The sequence below is a fragment of the Marmota flaviventris genome, chromosome 1 (genome assembly GCF_047511675.1).
Source record: "Marmota flaviventris isolate mMarFla1 chromosome 1, mMarFla1.hap1, whole genome shotgun sequence".
NCBI lineage: Eukaryota > Metazoa > Chordata > Mammalia > Rodentia > Sciuridae > Marmota > Marmota flaviventris.
This window is the reverse complement of record NC_092498.1, coordinates 60,863,717-60,887,299: the sequence shown is the minus strand read 5'-3', so window position 1 is coordinate 60,887,299 and position 23,583 is coordinate 60,863,717. Positions and strand designations below refer to the sequence as shown.

General features: G+C 38.1%; 1 protein-coding gene across 2 annotated transcripts in view; it reads left to right on the top strand.

The window, feature by feature from the left end:
• The window catches only part of Magi2 (membrane associated guanylate kinase, WW and PDZ domain containing 2), a 1,283,934-nt gene that overhangs the window by 982,818 nt on the left and 277,533 nt on the right, over positions 1-23,583 (top strand). For both annotated transcript variants that reach the window (XM_027926401.3, XM_027926400.2), the window contains exons 7-8: positions 117-174; positions 21,651-21,772. In XM_027926401.3, coding sequence (XP_027782202.2) covers positions 117-174; positions 21,651-21,772 — 180 coding nt within the window. The remainder of the gene's footprint in view (positions 1-116; positions 175-21,650; positions 21,773-23,583) is intronic.

Here is a 23,583-nt window from a genome sequence, read left to right as displayed (position 1 = left end):
GTCTGCTTTAGTAGACGGTTTCTGCAATTTATGAACAATTAAATTATATTACTTTTATTAGGAAATGGTGATATCTGCGCTTTATTTACTGAAAGATATAACTTTTTATTTTTCAGAGCTTCCATATGGCTGGGAAAAGATCGATGATCCCATATATGGCACTTATTATGTTGAGTAAGTCTCTAAGTGTGATATTAACTTGTTATTAATATGTTGTGAAATTGTGTTAGTATTTCATTTATTGAGCATGTGTGGCTAACAGCCCCTTTATTTCCCTTTCATCTTACTTTGAAGTATTCACAAAGATTCTACCAGCACCTCTTGCTGTTTCTTGCTTCTGCAGCTGGTTAATTTCTCATTCCTTTCCTTTGACTCATGAGTCAAAAAACACCAATTGAGAAAGTGTATTTCACACTGTCCTCTAAATGAGTGATAATTAAAGATATCAAATTAATGCCTTTCATTTTGCAATCAAAATTTGGGGAGCTGACTGGTTGTACAAAAGAGATATTTTGTTAACCTGGGTTTCAAAGCCAATTAACTGCATCATAGTTTCCACTTGAGAGATAAAATTTGGGCTTTTTTTCTCTCTTTTAAAACCCCATTTCAAGTCAATAGTGTTCTTTCAGTAGACTGGACCTTTATGTTACTTAATAGAAGATGCATTGTAGTGATATTACCTTATGTAATACAAACTATCTCCATCTACATATCCTTTTCTTCGAAGTAAAGAACCTATTAGGCTCTAAATTATTGATAAAGATTTTTCTTGGGAAAATCAAATAATATCCATAATTTTCAAAAGTTAAATTTAGGATTTATTTTTCCAGAATCTCCTCTTTTAAAAGAGAAAATATTTTTATTCCTATCTATTGTGTTCCTAAAGTTATTTAGGTGAGTAGCAAAGTCTGCATCTTCCTTATGGGAAATAAACAGCCCAGGAAAGGCAGAGGTTGGAACACAAAAGACTCTTCTCACATTCTATTTCAAGATCTAACTCTGTTTTTGCTAACTATGTTCTGTGTAACAGTAATAATTTAGATGGTCAAAGGTTATAGATTATGGCTTTTTTACTAAATTGTTTTTGTAACAACAGTCAAACATTACTGAGCTTTTATTAGGTATCAAGCTCTTTTTGCATTGAAAATGTGCCAAGAAGTAAGACCTATGTGCTCCCTGCCCTTGAGCCTCTCCCATCTGAGCACTTGTCTCGAATACTCTGACCCACCATTTTCATTTGGACAAGCCCCGATTTTGGCACCACAATCCATCATTTCCAGATTCATCCTCGAGGTGAATTTGGCTCATCTGCCACAAGGAATCTTCTTATATGGTAGCTAATGTCTAATGTCACCTGGACACTCCATAGGTAAAAAAGATAAAAATGCAACAGAGATATCTCTAAACAAAGGAGAATCATTTGTAAATATCTATGAGGCCTCTCAGGCCCACTAAACTGCTAATCAACTAATATACTTACATATTTTAATAACAATAGAGCTGCTGTGCCCGAATAAATTCAACACTAATTTAATAAATACTGTTGTATTAATTCACTGAATCACACTGCACTGTTCCTAAGCCTATTATTACATCTGAAATCCAAAACAGTTCCATGAAAGGAGAGAAAACTGAGGTTTGTGACCTATCAGGTCTCACCTTTAATACATTATCTTGGGAGTCATTTAATTAAAACCCTTTCCTTCATCCATATGTTGGCAAACTCCATAAAGATTCAGATAGAAAATACTGTAGGGGCCCATGTAGCCTCTTTCACAACTACTGTACTCTGCCTTAGTACCTTGAAACCAACCATAGGTAACACTTACATGTATGGGTGAGGATATGTTCCGATAAAACTTTATTTACAAAAGCAGGCAACTGGCCTGATTTGTTCTGGGATCACAGTTTGCTGATCCCTGTCTTATTCCAGATTGTTTTTCCATGTCTTCAGCTTCCCTCAAGCTAATTTCCATTATGGAAACAGTATTTAACCTTTCTCCTCCATCCTGATCATCTGTCAGAGGGGTGAGACATCACACAGCAGAAACCTATATCCTACCTTCTTGATCTTTGAGGTATATGTTCTTCAACCAAAGACCTGCAGCTGGTAGAACACTGATAGCTAATTATTAAAGTAGATGTTGGCTATAACCCTAAAAATATTTATTCTTATCCTAATTATGTTTTGAATAGTTGCCTTTTTTTTTTTTTTTTTGCTTATATGTATCTTTACATTTCTCCACTTCATTTTCCATGTATCATAGCTATATTTAGAAAATTATTCTGGAGTCAATCATGTCTTATATAATTAGATCAGAATGACATATTTAATAATTTTAGAATTCAAGTGATTATAAGGTTATATATACAGGTTATAGTGAGTCAAAATAGTCTTCTCCCTTCTGGTTGCACCCAGCTCTACTTTCTGCCATGACTTTATCCCCAGTACAGGATTCCAAAGACTGTACCAATATCAGTAAGTAGATGTATGAGGTATCATTGTCAGGCCATGAAGAAAACTGGGACAAATGATAGATAATTCAAACTTTATGGTATTAAATAGAATGTTTTTTTCTAGTATTCTTAGAAATATCATTTTGGAAAAATTCATCAGGGTAAATAAAATTCTTCAATTTATTCTATATAATGTGTGCATTACTAGAAGTAAGGAATATTTTCCATCACAATGAAGACAATTTGGCAAACAATTTAATTAGAATATACATACTGACATGTTTTGTTTAAATTGTGTATTCTCATCCCGATTAAACTATTTTTTACAAGCTATTTATTAAGCAGTTCTGCTTATGGAAGTTAAATGAATTTATTTGTAAACAAAGAGGTTATCACTTTCAGCCCATAGAGGGTTTTTGCTAAAGGAAAAAAGTCACTGAAGTTTCTTATATTTTATTATAGAGAAAAAATGTTGAATTTCTCCAGATAAGTTACTCTATCAACTTTTCCAGTGTAGATATCAAAAACGTAAAACACAAACTGCCTACCTTCAGATGTTGTTCGTTACTTTTTTTATAATTTTGTTTTAGTTGTGGATGGACACAATACCTTTAATTAATTAATTAATTAATTAATTAATTAATTTTGACGTGGTGCTGAGGATCGAACGCAGTGCTTCATACTTGCAAGGCAAGGGCTCTGCCACTGAGCCACAATTCCAACTCTGTTGTTCATTATTGTAATGATATTAATGACAACATCTTAAGGAATCATATACTTAAATATTTTAAAACTAATATTTAGTTAATTTAACAAAGCAAAATTATTGTAAATTAGTTGTCAAGAATATGTCAATTCACTAACACTATTAATGACAATGGGCAGTGGTTTCTCTGTAAAGCTATTTTTTTAAAGAATTTAACCTTTATTTTGTTTGTTGTTGTTTTTTATGTGGTGTTGAGGATCAAACCCAGGGCCTCCCCAGTGGTAGGCAAGCACTGTACCACTGAGCCACAACCCTAGTCCCAAGAGCTATTATTTTTAATATTTAATTACATAGCCCTTTATGCAATTGGAGGTGCTGCTTACAAGATATGAAAAGCATTCCACCTTCCCTACCAATAGTAAAATAAGCCATATGCATGGACTCCAGAGGGCCACCTTAGCAGTCAGGCACTCTTTAAACAGACCAACAATCAGGAGCAGAAGTTACAAAATGGGCTCTGCCATCAACCAGGCACGCCAGATTGAAATCAGTGTTGTGCTTCTGGCACAGCTACATGAACATACATTTTCCTGTCAGCCACAGACAGGCAGATAGGAATTCTAGCAATCAATAGGAGAAAAGGTTTGCACAGCTAGAAACTAAAAAACCCTGGATTGAACAGCTTTTGAACACTGTAATTGACTTTACTATGTCATAATTCTGTCCCATGCAAATTCCCTCTTAAGATTTTTGAGACTATAGATTTAATATATTTGGGAGCCAGAAAAAACTGGCTCATCAACCCATCACAATAGTTGACATTATTGAGTACTTAGCATGTGCCATGAGCTGGGCTGAGTGCTCAATAATCTTTACAACATTTCTAATCTTCCACAGTGATAAAAAAAAAAAAGTAAATTGTTACTGGCTGAAAAAGTGAAGTAATTTAAACAGTATCACACATTTTTGAGACAAAGAGATGAAATGCGGACCCAGGGAGTTTGGCTGCAAAGCTCAGATTCCAAATTCTGGCTCAAAACACCTCCCATAAATTCAGCATGTATCATAATGGTCCAACAAAGCCTTTGAGACTTATCACTGGGGAAGAATGAGGACTCCTTCAAGAACATCTCCTCACTGATCCCTGCCCCACTAGTTCAGTTCCAAACCAGATGCCCAGCAGTGGGAGGACATGCTGCCCACACATCCTGTGAGATGAGCTCCTGACCCAGCATCATAAGTCTCTAGGGCCATGCCTCATACTTTAGAGTAGACCCGGGCAAGATGGTCACTGGGAGCAAGACCTGAAAGAAAAGAAATCTTTATGATATGGACCTACACAGGAATGCGGACACTTGTTTGCAGCAGCAGATGCAGCCACACAACTCTGGATTTTAGAGGACAGTGGGCCTATTCAACATCTCCTCTTATTTCATCTGCAGATGAACCAAGTTTTTACTCCATGTAGCAGCAGAGAGAACTTAGCCCAATTTTTCCTGAAGGACACCAGATCTATGGTAGTACAGCACTTAGCAATGTATTAAGAAGTCCTAAAGCTGCTAACTAGAAATGTAACTGTCACTGTTCATAAGAAAGAAAAGAAATTGAATGCAAAAAGTGCAAAATGTAGAGTTGAACAGCTGTGACTTTTGTACAAATGTGTTTTTTTTTCTCCTCTTTTGTGAAATTATGTCTGCTGGGTACATTTTGGTTTTAATGGCAGTTACACAATTTGCTTAACTAGCTAGTCCAGAAGACACAATTTCCTGGGACAGCTTTCATGCAAAGCTGCCTCCTCTGGCACAGAAAGAGAAGCAGACCATAGAGCTATAGCTAAAATGATAGCAGGGACTGGCAGATGTGATTTTCATGTAAAGGTTTTACAAGTTTTTCATATGATGTCACACATCTGCTACTATAAAACATTACTTATGTGCAATTCCAGAAAGTATAGAAAATACTGCAAAATATCTTCACTGTAACTTCTAATCTAAAAGGAAAATCACATTTATTTCATGTTTAATGGTGAGTATTGGTCATGATGTAGCAAGTTGGAAATTGGTTAGAGAAGATTTTTAACTCAATATCCTATCCTAAGAATGCTTCTCTTCTTCATGCCTTTCAGTAGTTTTCTAAATTTTCCAAGAAAAGTGTTCCTAACTTTAGAATTTTTTTAAGTCAGCATACATGTAAAGCATCTTTAGTTAGAAATAAACATAACAAAGAAATCCTTTCCTCAACTTGCAAATTTATGTAAAAAGAAGATGTTACTGAGGGGACATTGTTGATGAAGTCACTCAATGACTTTCTGTGCTAAAGGTGGCCTCGAAATCTTAACATCATTTGGACATATCAATTATGACCACTTAGGGGCCAAAACTATGGGCTGCAACAATATGTCAGCCTTGTAGCTTCCCAGTTGTGAGATAGACAGCTAATGAGGAGACCTAGAGGGGAATAAAGAAGTAATGAATAAAGAAGACAGAACGGTGGGGAAGGAAGTGTATTCACTGTGTACTTATTACGCGCCAAGTGTTATTCTAAGTGCTTTACAGGTACTAGCTGATTTAATCTCCCAGAAACCAAATGGCGCCTGTATTATTATCTCCATTTATGGATAAGAAAACTGAGTTGCAGATATTTTTATATGTACTATATAATAGAAACAGAATTGAACCTAGGCAGTCTCACTCTAGAATTGGTATATAATACTTAACACAGGTTTATAGCAAGTGTTAGCTATTTTCAATCTTGTATTTTCTGAGAATATGTATAAGAGCCTTCTCCTTTGGGCATTATTAACTGTTCCAGTACTTTTATGGTTATACCACAGAAAGTGACCAATTCTAATGGAAACAATTTGGAAAGAAACCTATAACTTATTCTTGTGGCTAGAATGTGCCACATTGAATAATAAGAGTGTTTCCTTAGAATTACTGATATTCCATAAATCTGTTAAAATTGATGAAACTGGGACTGCAGAAGTTTCTTCTGTGGCTCCCAAAGGACTTGCGGTTCCAGGGTAATTTGTAAGAAAGTTACATTGTCATAATTATCTAGAGTGTATGTCATCTTAACTTAGTTGGGAACTTGCGGTCATAATAGTAGAAATAGTAATGTATAAGGCAATAGTTTACCTTTTAATGTGCTTTTATATCCATTATCCCAGATAACAATCATCACATTTACAAATGAGGAAACCAGATCTCTGAGGAGTGGGATAATTCTCTAAGGGCACATGGCCTATTAGGTGGAAGCTATGCTAATGCCAAGCAGAGTAAAGACAAGCCTCTCCATAGAGCAGCTACATTTTACATTATGAGCTTGCTCAGTTTTTAGACTTTACAAAGTATTTTCCTATATTTATTAGACAAGCAAATCAGTAAAAATGTGTACGTATGTATAGGCATGTATGTGTGTATTTATGTGTGTGTGTGTGTGTATGTGTGTATACACTATCTAACTCTAATCAGAGCATTTCCTTTTCTTTCTTACTTTTCTTGTTTCCTTCCTAATGACTTATTTATCTTTAAACTTCCCTCCAGCTGACCCATGACAATTTTATAATTTGTGGCATCAATTCTTTCAGCCTGGAGAAAACAAGTAATCAGGCCGTCTGTGACATGAGTCCCCAAGATGCCCATAATAAGCTGGGGGCTCTCATAACTCCACATACATGTTCTTCGCCTCCATCAGCCTTTCTGGTGGTGTGTAGTTTATTGCTGCACACACGCCCCTCACGTGATATGAATCTCAATGGTCTGTTGATTTACTTTCCTAACATCACCACTCAACTGCAGATCAGTTGAGAGGCCTTTGGCTTCCTTTCACTCTTCATGCCAACCATCAAACATTTCTATACCAAAATGCTATCAAACAAAATGAAGTGTCATGTTCAATCTCCCTGCTCACCACCACCATCCTGTCCAGATCTAGACGCCACTCATCCACCCCTTGCATAAAGTTAGAGGTCACCTTTCATGCCTGCAAGCTCCTGGCCACTTCTGGCTCATTCTCATAAGAGTCAATCTTCGCTCTGTGTCCTGATCACCCTCCCCCACCCCAAAGCATCTTTTCAACTGGAAAAAAAAAAAAAAAAACCTATAACTTATTCTGGAGGGAAGATAAGTTGACCCTATAATTAAATATACATTTACTAGTAATTGTTCCATCTCATATACTACCTTGCTTAGGAAATCTTCTGGTCCTAAATAAAGAATGTTTTAGTCACCCAGAGGTTTAAGTTGGTTTAATTGCAGATAAAACTTTGCAAATAACAAGGAATTGTTTGCTTTGATGTCAGAGTTCTATATCAATGCCATTTTCACAAATAGATTTTATAATTCTAATAAATTGAGATTTTTTTTCCTAAAGTCAGTGATCAAAAGCAAGGGAATTATTGCTCTAGCTTCAGTTTTTCTTTGCGAATATATTTATAAACATAGATGATTATAACATAGCCATTTTGTTGTCATTGTCATTGTTGTTTTATTTGTCTTTAACCATATAATGCACCTAACATGTTAAATCAAGCCCTTGTTGAGGCACTTCTGGAAGCTAGCCAGTAACACAGTCAGACTATACTATCACTGGGTAGCACTAGGGCAGGGAAAACTTCCTATAGAAGGCAACAATGTCAAGTTCACAATCTCTGAGCCCTTATCAGCCACAGTCACAACTGGCCACATCAGGTTGGGTTCTGCGTGCTCCCTCCTCCTTCGGTGTCTACCATACGAACTTGAGAATGGTTTTGTGAAGAAGGTCAGGTTTGGTGACACACACCTGTAATCCCACTTACTCAGGAAGCTAAAGCAGGAGGATGTGAAGTTCAAGGCCACCCTCAGCAACTTGGCAGGCCCTAAGCAACTTAATGAGACCCTGTTTCTAAATAAAAAATGAAAAGGGCTAGGAATGTGGCTCAGTAATTAAGCACCCCTGGTTCGAATCCCTGATTAAAAAAAAAAAAGAATAAAATAGAGAAGGCAAGGAAGATAGTTTGGGGACTGTTGCTTAGGGGAGGTGCTGTCAGTATTTTGAATATATGTGAGCTGCCTGGGAAGAGGCATTCCTGCAGAGAGGACCTAGAGGCCTCAAGGGAATGCTATCTCTCCGACTGGAGGAGGGAACCCCACCCCAGGTACCTCAACACAGAGAATGCTACCAGCATCTCTCACTGTTCAGTCACGTTGGCCTCTCGCCAAGGAAATGATACACATCAAGTAGATCATTATTATTCCATTATTTATAAAACAGCTCTCATAGCTTATTACTTCTCCTTTCTCCAGATCAAATGGGCTGTGCTTCTTGAGCACAAAATGCAAATAGTCTCTTGCTAACAATCTATATTGTGACATACTTTGGATTCAAGTATTAGTCTGAGATTAAGTTCTAAAGTTATTACATGAAGTGAAAATTGTACAAAGTCAAAATATCCTAAAAATTCCTCAGGATTATGTTGGGTTGGAGACTCCTGGTTGAAGCATATGAAACAGCACTGCCATCTTTCCCTTCCATGTTGGGAAAGAATTCTCTGGAATTAAAGTAGATGGCAGCACTTGAGTCTCCTATGTCTTTAATAGACATGAAAGTTGAATCACATTCTGCTCAGAGAGATGCCAGCATTGTCAGAGACATGAGGGAACCCACTGAAACTGAGGAAGCAGCAGGTTGATGTCATGTCTAGGGCACCCTATAATTAAATAAAACAGATGATGGTCATGCTTACTAGGTAAAAGGTAACGCTGCCTCATCCCCACTTGAAAACTATAATTCATCTTTCCATTACTATACATAGAAGGTTTTAGTGTTTTTTTCCCCCAAAATTCCTGCTTGTTTGTCATGGACCACGATGTCAATAATAGTTTGTCCTTTTTGCATCCATGATTTTAAATTTACAGGTTAGTACAAAATTACATTTTACCTCCCTGGCTCTTATCTGTTAAATGAGTAGTTTGGATTAGGTGATTGCTAAGGTCTTTTAGTTCAAGGAATAGCCACTGCGCCTTGTGATAATATGGATAAATTTGACCATTTTCCTGTATTAAGCCTCATTATTTTCTCATTATGGCTGCTGATCAAAGAATATTTAAATGTTAAATATATTTGCTCTCAATTTCTACTTTTTGTTTGGCTAGACAGGAACGTACATTACCATTCTTTCATTGTAATGATTTTTAACAATCCCATCATATGAATAATATTGAAAGAATATTCCCCCAAGTAATTATTATAATAGAATCTTCTTACCAAATATGGAGAAAAAAAACAGAAAGTTACTTGATATCTAAAAATATGAGACTTATACTAAAATTGTCATTAAAAAGACATAAGCATAAAAGATAAGGTTTTTTTAGAACTATATTATTAACAACTATCAGAGTCTAATACATTTACAGGGAAAATTATTTTTATTTGTAATAATAAAATGTGACATTGTTAAACAGTATTTATTACTAGTGATTAACCGATGACTTCATACTTAACTCATTAAAATTGTATTAGAGTCAAGGTAGCTATTGTATATAGACACAATGCCTTTGTTTTATTTACTTATTTTTATGTGGTGCTGAGAATCGAACCCAGCACCTCACACATGCTAGGTGAGCACTCTACTGCTGAGCCCCCGCCCCAGCTCCTATTGTTTATATTTTATAAACAGAGAAGTTGAAACATGGAAGCTAAGTCATATAGCTACTAGTGAGGGAATTGCAACTCTGGATGAGGACTTTACACTGTCTATATTTAAATTACACTTGGTTCCTTGATTCTATGATTCCAAAAATGATAAAATAAACTTTTATACAATGCTTCATCTTTTAAACATTTTCTTACATTTTATCTTGTTTGCTTCTCAAAACAAAGTGAGTAGAATCTTCATAGATAAGGTGCTTGCAGTTCAGAAAAATTAGGGGAGTTTCTCCTATATAGACATAGACTCTAAATGAAGCTTTACCCACCCAACTGGTTTGTTCTCAGAAATGAGAGATATGACAGTTCACACCATGAGTGGCCTGGAAGTTGCATTCACTGTGGTGAGGCCCAAGAGGCACAATTGGGTCTGAGGAAGCCAGCAGATGCAGGTAGCCCGGGGTTTGCTGGTGAATGCCACACGCATGGAGTGAGACATCCAGCTCCTACAGGTGGTTTTCATGTGAGTATCAGGGGCAGAGTCCTCACTAGTCCTTGATGATCTACCCTGTTATCCTACAAGGAATTCCTTGCTTAGCAAGTGGCATCTCTCCCTTTCTTACCGCAACACCTCAGTAGGACTGACCATAGGCCACAGCACAGAGTGCCCTTTCCAGAGTTAGAGGCAAGATGTGCATAGGTTGGTTATTGTTGGCTACCCCACTCTCCCCCACATATGACTTGGATCTTACTCATAAATAATATTCACAATCACCTTATTATCAGATTTGCCCAAGACATGGTGCATACTCAACTTCCAGAGTTCAAAAGGACAAAGTTTAGGAAATTAGTGTCAGGACCAGCCCTAAGTGAAACTGAAAGGCTACCCTGAAAAGAGAACCTTCTAGAATGAAAACCAGGTCTCACAAAGCCAGGTGTCCTAGCTCTTCACTCATGATCTCAGTATCTTTTCATTTCTATTTTTTTTCATTACATAAAACACGCATGCATGCGTATACTTTCAACTGAAACACAGTCACCATTTCTATGTATGTAACCACTGAGTTCTTAAAAAATAAAACTATTAAGTATATCAAAATAATGTCCTGTATTTTCACATGTTTGTCTACAGGATATCAGTAGGTAACTTACAATGTTATTTAAATTTATAGTTTCCTAATGAAAACAGATAAAAAGAAATTCAGAATCACCTTGCGAAAGTATTTTGTAGATTATAACACATAGCTCATGGCTACTCACACACAAATAATGTCACTTGAAAGTAAATGTATATTTGTGTCAGAATCATATAAATCAATGTTCTTAGATTTTGGACTACAGAGAACTGAGCTTGATTCATGCATCTGCACCTTGCTGTTAAATCTACAAAAAAATAGTTTACCCTCTCAGAGGAACAGGTGAATTAAAGCATACAACCTGTTTAGCTGAGGGTTTGGCACAAAGTATTGGATAGATGAATATTAGCTCCCATCGCCCTCTAACATCCACCATTCTCCTTTTATTTTCCCTTTTATTTACAAGATCAGCATCAATTCTTCAATTATTTCTTTCAAAAAATTGTGGCATTTTCAAGCAGAGCTTAAATCTGAACAGGAACTCAGTAACTTTAAAAGTGCACAAATGGAATGTTCTTCTGAAATATCCAAAAGTATACCTTTCATCTTCATTTAGAGCTTCAGAATAAAAATCCAAGCATGACCCAATGTGGGGGCATAAATGTGTATTTTGGAGAACAGCAGGCAATTTGTTCGAGAACACGTCCTCTTGTTACAGCTGCATGAAACAACCAGCTAGTCAGTATGGAGCTTTGCTCTTCCTGTAATGACAGAGTTTTAGACATTGTGTGTTAATTATATAAAATCCTGTAACAGTATTTGTGCCCAATAAGCAGTCTGTTTAAAAGACACAACAACAATGCACATTGTTGCCAGGTCTGTTGAACCTTTTTCCTTTGCACTCACCACTTCATTTTCTCCACACCTTTTCTATCTTCCCAGAGTCCTTATCTTCCAGAATTATAGTCCCTTGTTCACACCCAAGCCTCATGATCACTTTTTAGTGACATGGTTAATAAAAGATTCTGCACAGATTCTAGGGATCCAGGCCATAAATCCATTTCTCTCTAAAATTCATACAAAGTAGTTTCTAAATTGTGTTTTGTTGCTAATCCCCCCTGCATCACATTCTAGCATAGAAAAGGAAGGGCTTTGTATTTGATTTCCCCCTGGACTGTGTAGTTGTAAAGATCCAGTAGTTAAGAACAATAATTTTTAAAATCTTTTTTCTTATCTCTGAATATTGGACTTAGAAACCTGGGGAGATTGGATATTGTACAGAATTGGAATTGTCTTCAGTTCCTCTTGACCTTCAGAATCTGCCAGTCTTGTCCATCTCCCTTTGCTGGCATCCTCTCCCTGACTCCCAGCTTCCTGCATAATTCCAGACATCAGTGATGTTGTCTGGACTTCCTTCATGATTTCCCACTCTTCTGAGTGTCCTTGGTAATTCTCTGACTCTCCTTGTAGTCAGACCCCAAAGTATTCCTGAATCCATGGCAATATATATCTATCATTACCCATGACTGAATGTTTTTTGGAGTTGATTGGACATATTATGACTTCACATTTTGACAACTTGTGAATCATTTGTGAAGGAATAACAATTCATTTCAACACAGACTATGTTACAGGTCACACCATTCTCACCTATCCCTGTGCACTAAGAGTTACTTTTTTCTGGATGTTGCGATTCTTTATACTCACAGAGCATCCCTTCTTCATCCTCAGACCTCAAGTAAGAAGTACTTTGGAGGTAGCCAGGCAATAATGTTGAAATGATGGAAAGTTCTGGGGAGAGTCAGGACTTCCCTACTTGGTTTGTCTGATGAAACCCATTTTATGATCTTCCCAAGTTCAAGAATAAAGTAAATCCACCAGTGTTTTAGTCAGCTTCTTTGATGCTGTGACTAAAGGATCTGACAAGAACAACAGTAGGGGTGGAAGTGTTTATTTGAGGGCTCACAGTTTCAGAGGTCTTAGTCCATAGAAGGCCAGCTCCATTCCTCAGGGCTCAGGTGAGGCTGAACATCGTGGCAGAGTGTATGGCAGAGGGAAGCAGCTCACATTATGGTAACAAAGAAGCAGAGAGAGAAACTCCACTCTCTAGATACAAATATATACCCAAAGTCATGCCCCAATTCCCACCTTCTCTAGCCACAGCCTTACCACTTCAGTTAATCCCTGATGGGATTAACTCGCTGATTTCTCCTCCAGACTTTCTTGCATTGTCTCACACATGAGCTTTCAGGGGATACCTCACATCTAAACCATAACAACAAACAGGAGGATGGACATTTTCGAAACTATAGCAGTCCCATTGACTAAAGTCACAATAGAAGTAGGTAGATCCCTAAACAAAACAAGACATCATGACAAGACTTGGAATTACCCTTCGAGTCCTGAAGCTTCTATCTGCTCTCCAACACCCCTTGTTCCCATACCACAACCCACACAATTGTGCTCACATATGTGTGCACCAGTCCCATGCACTGGCTAGGCAGAATTGAATACTACTGAAATCTTCCGAATCTACCACTCTCTTGCTAAAATGCCCCTTTCTCCAAAATACATTCATCTTTGTAGAATCTACTCAAATGTCTCTTCCTTTGTCAGACTTCCCCTGAGCCATCAGTCTCATTGTCTTTTCTTATTGTGAGTACTCACTTAGTACATATAAATATTAGCACTTGTTACCTGGTGTTATATTTTTCCAGTCACTTGTAGAATGACCAATTCTTCTCATTTTACCCAGGACTGTCCACATTTTAAAACTAAAAGTCCAACATCCCAGTGAAACTCCTTAGTCTGAGGTAAAGGATAGTCACCTAATTTGTGTGTCTTTCTCACTAGAGTGTTAGCCCCTTAGGGAAGGAGTTGTAGTATTTCATCTTGGTGTCCTCAGGATCTAATACACTGATTAATTAGTGAATTTATATGTGACACTTAAAGGACATAAGTCATTCGGGGTTGGCAGACACCAGAGGAAGAAGAGTAATTAATCTTGTTTCTGACACAGAAAGATCTTGAAATAGTGTAGATAAACCCCATTCTACCTCTAAGTTTATAACTCACTTCTTCTACTCAGTTTATAAATAAAACATTCAAAATTACTTTGAAAACAATGACCTCCTCCTGCACTCAACAATAATATTTTAGAGAAATTTTTTATGGTAGTGAGAAGGAGTGGATAGAAAACAATATTTTTATGCATGTGACTCAAAATTGTTTTGAAATTGAGCTCATGTACCTTATAGTTCCTGAGGGCCTGATGACATGATTGGCAGTGCACATGGCCTTATTTGCTGGAAGGAAAATATCTGTCAAGATTTCCATAGAGTTAGTGAATAGAAATGGTTTAGTGATGAATCCCACTTATATGTAAAATACACATTGCAGGTCAATGTCTTAACTAAATAACTTTGTTTTTACTACTGAAAGAGGAAAGAAAGTTCATTTACATGAAAATATACTTTCTGGGAAGCTCAGCCTCCAGTGGATGAGGGGGATAGGCTCTTCTGTGAGTTTCAGGGCCATTACATGGACACTCTTCTGTCAGCCATGACTCCACCTCCCCCATATTCAAATTGGACATCTTCATGACTAGAAAGAACAGGAGAAAGAAAACCATGAATGACTCACTCAGTCATCCTACTCACATTCCCAAAGCAAACTCAAATTCCTCCAGGTACAGTAGGAAATAATGAATGGACATTTATAGAAAGAATATTATCAGTTAAGTGTTGGAATTTGGGGAAATTTTTCAAGAGGCAGTATTCAATTATTCTGTTTTAAGAAAAATGCTCCCAGTAAAATAGATTCAATTTTTCCATTCATCCAAAGCTCATATTTTAAAATAACTTATATTTAAAACATTAAGCTTTAATCTAGTACTTTTAAATTTTAGCTTCCTAAAGCACTGTAAGGCATAGATTATTATGTAAGCCCTATTTTATAATCCCTTTTTGTTCCTGTTTTCTCTCCCCCGCCAGACTACATGCATGATTAATCTTTGTTCTCCTGCCAACCTCTACTATAGTGCCTAGCAAAGAAAATTTGAGAAATCAATATTTGATGAATCATGAGAGTTAGCATTTATTGAGTACTTACACCCAAGCACTGTTCTTAAGTGGTTTACTCATATTAACTCATTTAATATGCACAGTAACTCTGTGAGGTTAGTATTATTTTTATCCCAACTTTACAGATGAGAACTTCTAAAGCACAAAGGGCATATATGATGTCCCAGGATCACACACCATGATGGGATAGGGCTCCCGTGTGAGCCTGAGAATCAGGACTGCAGAGACCATGGTCTTGATTATACTGTCCTTCCATCTGTGATGAGTGTTGGCCCCAGAAGATTATTGTAGGGGCATAATCCTCTCTTAGTTTCCAAAGCATAAAGTCATTTTTATTCCATTTGAGAGAGTTTTTATTCTGTTTATCCAAACTTGACAGAAAAAAAAATGTCATGAATTCTTCTCAAGGCTTTTATTAAGATGAATAAAATATAGACAAGAAGGGTGCAATGCTTGTATTTGGCTGCTGAGGCACCTGCAGCCCAGCAGTAGATGGTTCAGATGGGAAACTTTAATAATGCAGAAGTGGGGAGTCAGAATCCAGGTCAGAGAAAGTCTAAGGAATTCAAAGCAACCAGGAAACTCACACTCTGAGTTCATTCAGAAAGCACCAAACAAAGCAAGTTTGCCAAGAATGGGTGACATACCAAGCTAAGACCAATCTTCCCAGTCCCAATGCAGAGAGGCTAGCTACTAGATATTCCCACATTTCATTCCTAACACAGTGCTTTTCCACCTAAGCATATTTCTGTTATCACACATCTTGCTAGTTATGAGCTCCTTGGATCCAAAGATGTTATCACCAAAGTACGATGATTTTTTTCCCCAATCATTGCAATTATCTGTAAAGATTCTCTGCTTTGAAGGATTCCAAATGCAGAATGGTTATATCACATGAGCTGGCCCTAAGTTTCACATCAAGTTCAACTGTCACAATGTATATTTTATGGGAGAGTGAAACTGGAAAATAGTGAGATCTATCACCTTTCACGCATGCCTGACTCCATCTATGCATTTATTCAACAAATATATTTTGAGAACTGACTACCTCATGCCTTGGAGTAATCAGTGCATCCAACTTGATCTCTTTGGGAACATCTTACCTGTGATACAATCCTCGCTAGAAAGCTGCTCTATTCCCTCTTCCACATTTACCCAAAGATGCAATTCTAAATTGTCAACTGAAATCAGGATGGAAGGATAGTGGCCAATAGGTACAAAAATGTCATTTATGACTATGCACTGAAAGTCCCCACTCCCCATCTGATTCAAATGTATGATATGTCATGATCATTGTACTGTCATGTGTATCTAATTAAAACAAATTAAAAAAAAAAACTCCAAGGGAAGCATATTGGGGCATGAACAAACTGGAAGAGGAGGGAACGCTGATGGCAAGGGTTAGGTCATGGTCATCAGGCCTTTGCCATGCCCATTGATGGGCACAGCATGGAGGGATTTCCTCATTATTCCTCTTTCCTTCCCCAGTGAAGGAAGACGCAAGCAGACAGGATCCTGTCCTGGGGCTACCTTTATCAGTGTGTCATCTAATCAGCTACAAATATTTTCTTCCCTCTGTGCATGTCTGAAACTTCTGATGGTGGAAGATCTTTTCTGGAGCAAAATAGCATTTGCTAGTACTCCTTGAGGCCACATATAGCACAAGAGACTTTCACATAAATCTTTCAAGACAAGAAACTCCTAATGCCATACTTCACATTTTCTCAGCTTCTAATTTAGGAGACTGCAATGTTAGCTGCCCATTGGCGTTACCTGAGTTTTTTTTGTTATTGTTTATTTTTTTAAATGTCAATACTTATATTCCATTTTGAGATTATCAATTGATTGATTTTTAGGGTGGGTCTGAGTCATCTGGTTTTTTTTTTTTTGTTTTTAATTCTTTTTATAGTTAGAGATTGACAGCATGCCTTTATTTGTTTAGGTTTTGTTTTTTGGTTTTTGGTTTGTTTTTTGTTTTTTTAATGTGGTGCTGAGGATCAAACCCATTGCCTCACACATGCTAGGCAAGCGCTGTAACACTGAGCTATAGCCCCAGCCCCATCTGGGGTTTTTTAAAGCTCCTTGGGTGCATCAAGAAATTCAAAGCACTGCCACCTATGAATGTATGGTAAGTTTCCATCCCCTGGTGAGAGGAGGGAGTCAGACTGCAGATGAGTGAACGTAAGTGCAAAGAGGGAAGGTAATAGAATATCGTCCTAAAATATCCTGATCCCTTTGCTGCCTAACATGAAAGCATCTCATATCATTGGTCGTCCCCTTCTGGAAGGTAAAATAGAGTTGTTAGGTTATGCCCACTTCATAATATGGCTCTTACTCCTTAGTTTTTAACATCTAAAGAGTTAAAATATGACAACAGACTGGATCTAATGAAAGAGTGAAAACTCTTAGTAGAATCCCAGGTTCTGTTTTGTGTGGAAGCTAGATAACATAGCTAGCACTTATCTCACAGAGCCTGGACAATGAGGAAGATAATGGCATTTGACTTTCACATCCCAAATTCTAGCTAAAAGGACTCAAAAATATTCCGTTGGTAAGTATAAGGAAGACAAGATTTCTCTATTTAGCTACCATCACATTTCTTTGTGATAAGTTTTTTAGCTCTTGGGAACAGTTTAGGTTTTAAATGAATGACTTTATTTGTAGCAAAGTAAATGTTCTGCAGCCATTAGCATAGGGTAACCAGCCATACTCAGCTTCCACTATTTGTGGGGCAGGAAGCATGCCAGACTAGTTTGTTGGTACTTTCATTCTCCATAAACTCTAGAAACTCACTTTTATAGTGAATGAAGTGTTTTCAATATAGTGTCCATAAAGCAGGTGGCAAACATTGACTTTTCTAAGGAAATAATTACACGCAGGTGGCAAGTTGGAGAAGGCCTATTGTATATATAAGTGTATCCCAGAGAGTTCTTGTGATGTATTTTCTAAGGACAAAGTTATACATATGATAAACAGTGACCTAGCAAAACAGAAATAGAACAGGTAGGAAATGAGAAAGGCTGACATTTCAATACATTTCAAAGTTATTTCTCGGCTGTTTGAAGTAATTGACATACATGTGAAAACAAAAGTATTAAACACATCATTTAGTTATTTAACCAAAAGCTTTGTCTTTCACTGTATTGGAGGTTTAGTATACAGAGATGAATACCATGTGGATCATGTACTTAGGAGTGTACAATCTAGGGAAGAAAATTTAGCATATAACTCAATCATCAAACACCATGATATGGATGAACTTGCCCATGAAATATGTATTGTGAAATTGTCATTTAGAATGCTGTAGATTACATCATAGAGACTCCTTTATTTAACAGTTGGAAATAAATACCTCATAAGACATAGGAATAGGAATAGTAGGCCCTCAGAACAATTGGCTTGGGTTTACATTGAGAATTCTGAACAGTATAACTGGTTTCTCTTTCTCTTTTTTTTTTTTGTTTTGATTAGTTACACATGACAGTACAATGATCTTGACATATCATACATTTGAATCAGATGGGATATAATTTCTCATTTTTCTGAGTGTACAGGTTGCAGAATTACATTGGTCATGCAGTCACATATATACCCAGAGCAATAATAATGTCTGTTTTATTCTGCTGCCCTTCCATTCCCCCATCCCCTCCCCTCCCCTCCCATCTCTTCTCGCTACCCAATCTAATGTGACACACTTCTCAACCACATAACTCTAGTAAACAAATAGGACCCTCTATTACCTATTTTGCCTATGACCTTCCACCCAGATTCAAGCAACTTTACCCCAATTTTGTTTATTTGTTGCCATTGTTCTTAAAACATTCCTTAAATCCTCTTCATGATGAAAGATTTAATAATAAAATAAAGTGCAATGAGAGAGGACTATCAAGGTTTTATGAGCACCCTGGGGAAGAGCATCACACAGACTGGGAATGTGGCTGGAGAAGTTAGGGAAGGAGTTAGGAATAAACAGGAAAGGTATCACAATAAGAATGACAATAACATCATTGGCACTGTGTGTGAGGCAACTTTCCATTACTGTAACAAAATACCAGAGATAGTCAACTTAAAAAGACAGACAATTTCTTTTGTCTCAGAGTCTCTCAAGTTTCAGTTCATGACCAATTGGCCCCATTGCTTTGAGCCCTTTGGTAGCATAATACATTACAAGTACAGATCAAGGCAGAGTTCTCACCTCACAGCTGAGAACTAAAAGACCTAGAGAGAAAGAAAAATGGACCATCGCCCCGCAGTCTCCTTCAAGGGAATTCCCCAAAATGATCTAAAACTTTCCACTAGGCCCCACCTCTTAAATCTTCCACCACTTTCCAAGAGCACCAAGTCAAGAACCAAGCCTTCAACACAGGGTTTGCTGGGGCATAGCCAAGGACCAAACCATAGGAAGGATATCAGTGCTTCTCAAGTTTAAAAATTTTCCCAAGATGCCACTCTTAGCCCCGTCATCTTGCTTCAGGTGCTGCACCATGGATATTCTGAATCTCACGTGCAGGAGTTTTGATTAGGTTTGAAACCCTTATCTAAGGTTTGAAAGGTGAGAGTCTTTTTAGGCTATTGCCTGCTGGTGTAGCTCCAAGTACGTCCAAAACAAAGGGCAGCTGGGCGAGGCAGCCCACGGTGAAGCTAGTCAATACGTAAGGCCGAGGGAGGGATGGCTCATTTCTGGGCAGCAAGACTATTATGGAGGACTTTACTGAGGAAGTTACCTGATATTGGAGAGAAACAAAGAGAGGCTTCAGACTCTGGCGATTTTGAAGCAGAGTGGTGTCTGTGTAGTGAGGAGGCTATGAAAGCACATGCCCTGGCCCACTGTACACCACAGCCCTGGGGTCTCCTTGGTGCACAAGAGCAGGGCAGTAGTGTGTTACTCCCAGTGGGAAGTCATTTTTCCTAGAGAGATCTACCTTGAACCCCATATCGGTGAGTCTGATTAACAAAAAGCATTGTTATAAGCACCCCTTTCCTAAACCACACCAGAGGCAATTAGAGCAAGGTCCCAGTGCTTTTAAGGTCCCTCAATAAAACCTTTCTTGATGGCAGTGATGGTGGTGATTAAAATGCTGCTAGTGGTGATTAGGATGATGACAATGTTGGTAACAGCTGCCACTAATTATTGAGCATGTCCACTCTCAAACCCCTGTGCTAACATTCATTAGTGTACTTAACCCTCACAACCACCCCCAGAGGAAGACAATAGTATGCCCATATTACAGATTAAGTCACCAAGACTCGGTTTTAATAACCTGCCCAATGTCACACAGGTAATTAAGTGGTAAAGCTGGGATGTGGATACAGGACTGATTGAGTACCCAGACTATGTGACAGACAGCTCTCCTGCCTGCCTCCCACAAAGAATTATGTATTGCAGTCACATTGTATTTCTGGCAACCACTTTTCTATCTTACCAGATACTATCAGAGTTGTAATAATAGAAAATTGATTGTTGAGGTTTGGCTTCTTACATCTCTCCTTTTCGTTGTATGCTTTTAGAAGACACGATGAATGGTTTGTTAGGTGTGCCTGCGTGTGCACGTGTAGGTGACATGTGTGCACTTGCCAATGTGAAGTCAGACACTGAAATTAGAAAGTATATAGAAAAGAGGCCCTCTGTAGAAATCGACATGATGGCCAAATCCCAGAATTTTCACTCATGAGGCATATAATTGAGAATGTCATTCAACCTCTCTTGTGTATCAGTCACATTGCCTTTAAAATGGGAATAATTCGAATTCAAGTTCATGGTGTTCTGCAGAAATATTATATATAGTAATTATCACAGAGTTAAAGGCTTAGAAATTGCCAGTTCTTATTCCAACCCCTCTGGCCTCATCATGCTTTTACGATTTAATCCTGTTTGTGCAAAGAACCAAAATCAATGTCCAGGCCAGCCCTCTCCTGGGACATGTGTATCCCAGAGAAAGAGCATCATGGCCACCAGTACTAGACAGGGTTGCCATCGGTTTCTACTCTGCACCCAGATAAAGTTTAAACAGCTTGTTATATAGCAATACATTGTTTTCTGATATAAGCCCTCAGGTAGCTGAGCCACAGTGGCTTCCAACCACTCTGTGTCTCGTCTTTAAGTCTGCCGTCTCACCATGTAGAATGAGAACACTCTACTTCTGATTGATTTCAGCATCAGTCTCCTTACAGCTATTCTCTAACTTTCATGAGTATCCTTGGGAATTTCTCCTTTTTATAGTTAGCCCTTCAAGCCAGGTCTAACTATAAAAAGTGTGGATTTGAGTTGCTGTAACAGTGAACTTATCTCACCTTTATCCAGTAAAGTATAGGGGACTTTACAAGGCTTAGAGGATATTCTTTTCTTCAACACTATTCCATATAAACTTCATTTGTTGGCCATTTTTTTTTAATGCATGAAGCTCATCTCAAACTAACAGAGTAGACCAGAAAGCCAGTGCACATTCTGGGGCCTTTGGCTGAACCAAGCAAAACATAAATACAATAACAATAGAGCCATTGAAAACTCTGCACTCGTCACAGAAATGTGCATTGTGCATAAGCCAGCTCCATCGGAAGCCTGACTGCGTGCTGGGTGACGCCCTTGACTGTGATCAGATAAGCTGTCCCTTAATCACCTGCTCTCTGTAGTTGGCCACATATGTATGTTCTCTTAAATGACTTTGCCCCACTGTTATCCTAATTTGAAATTTTCTTTTTTAGCCACATAAATAGAAGAACACAGTTTGAAAATCCTGTCCTGGAAGCAAAAAGGAAGCTACAGCAGCATAACATGCCCCACACAGAACTTGGAACGAAGCCCCTGCAGGCCCCAGGTTTCCGAGGTACTGTACCATGTCAGCATGCAGTGTTGCAAAGAAAAGTGGTCTGACAGACTGTCTGCACTTGCAGATTTGTGGGTAGCTTGGGTCATTGCAAATAATTGATTTGCTTTCCTCAGACCCTTCTATTAGCTTTAGCTGGGTGTTTGCATTATTTCTAAACTAATGCATTTAACAACCACAGATTAAGTTAAAGCCTCGGGCAGTACCTTATAGGAAGTTACAGCGTGTTGCCAGGTGGAGATTAATGGGTTTTGACAGTGCTTCTATAAACTGCAGAGATTCATAGAGACTCAAGTTTGTCTTCTGAAAACTAAGCATAAGAATGAGGCTTGTTCTCCTTTGTGACAGTAGCCAGCTCCTCATCGACATTACCTAGGCCCAAATCCATGTTCCCTCACACTGCCCCGGAGAGGTCGCGCAGCGTGAATGATTTGTCTTACTATCGCCGCGACCACGCAGGGAGACCATGGTCCTTCGGTATGTCCCAGGGCAGCTTGCAGAACTGACTGTACCTGAGAGCCACGTAGTGGGATGAGTGGCTGCACAAATGTTCACGTCTTATGGGCTTCTGTTCATTAAAAAAAAAAAAAAAAAAAATCATGCTTTGAAGCCGGGCACGGTGGCGCATGCCTGTAATCCCAGCAGCTCGGGAGGCTGAGGCAGGAGGATTGTGAGTTCAAAGCCAGCCTCAGCAATGGCAAGGCACTAAACAACTCAATGAGACCCTGTCTCTAAATACAAAACTGGGGCTGGGGATGTGGCTTAGTGGTTGAGTGCCCCTGAGTTCCATCCCTGGTACCCCCCACCAAAGAAAAAAAATCATGCTTTGGAGTCAAGAGCCTAGACTTGCCTGCTGCTAAGGTTCACACTGAGCACTGCAGCACAGTGAAATGAATGTAAAGGTCCTCTCGGGAGCGTCTTTCCACTTGTAAGCATTGCTGCGGTGAACATAGGTGAGAAGATTGTATGTGGATTTTTTTTTTCATTTATATTTTAAAGAAACTCTGTTTTCAATAAAGATATACCTGATAGGTATGTGAACAGAGATAAAGTAAACTCCAATATAATGACTCACTGTTTTACAATTTGTTTATTATATATCACCCAAAATGTAGCAATAGAAGTATCATACAAAATAGTTATCAAGTCACATCATCCAAATGCAACTAAAAAGAGTGTCATAAAATACATAGGTGAGGTTTAAAGGAGATGCTAATTCTGTCTCTTATTCTGACTGTTATTTTCAAAGCATTTAATATGCTTAGAAACATATTTACTACAGGTCACAGATCATAGCCAGAAAAGCCTATCATATAACAAATTAGTGGGCAAACTAAATGAGGGGGCTCAAGTTCTACTCAGATTATTTAGGCCCATGATTTGGATGTGTGGACATATTGTTACAAAATGTGTTACCTTTACATTCATAATTCTATCTAGAAGTATCAGCTCAGCTTGCTTTTTTCTCACATTTTAGAGTGTACTAAACACATTTGGGTCACCATAAATTTACTTTCCTGATTATCTTTATAGCATTTCACAGTATAGGGGTGTAAGCAGAAATGAATTCAGTCCCACATCCAGGTATTCTCTCTAAACAATTTGGACCTTTCAATAGGTGGTCATAGTCTACTGCTTCTCTATTTGTGATATCTGTACATGGTTAAATGCTGTGCCATTATTCTCTAAGACAACAACGAAGTCCATTTTGGTTTTCCACCTCTATCTCTTCAAGGTTCTGTGCAGGACCCACCATTCACATATACCTCCTACCTGGGTTCTTTCATAACTATAAGAGGAACATATCCAGA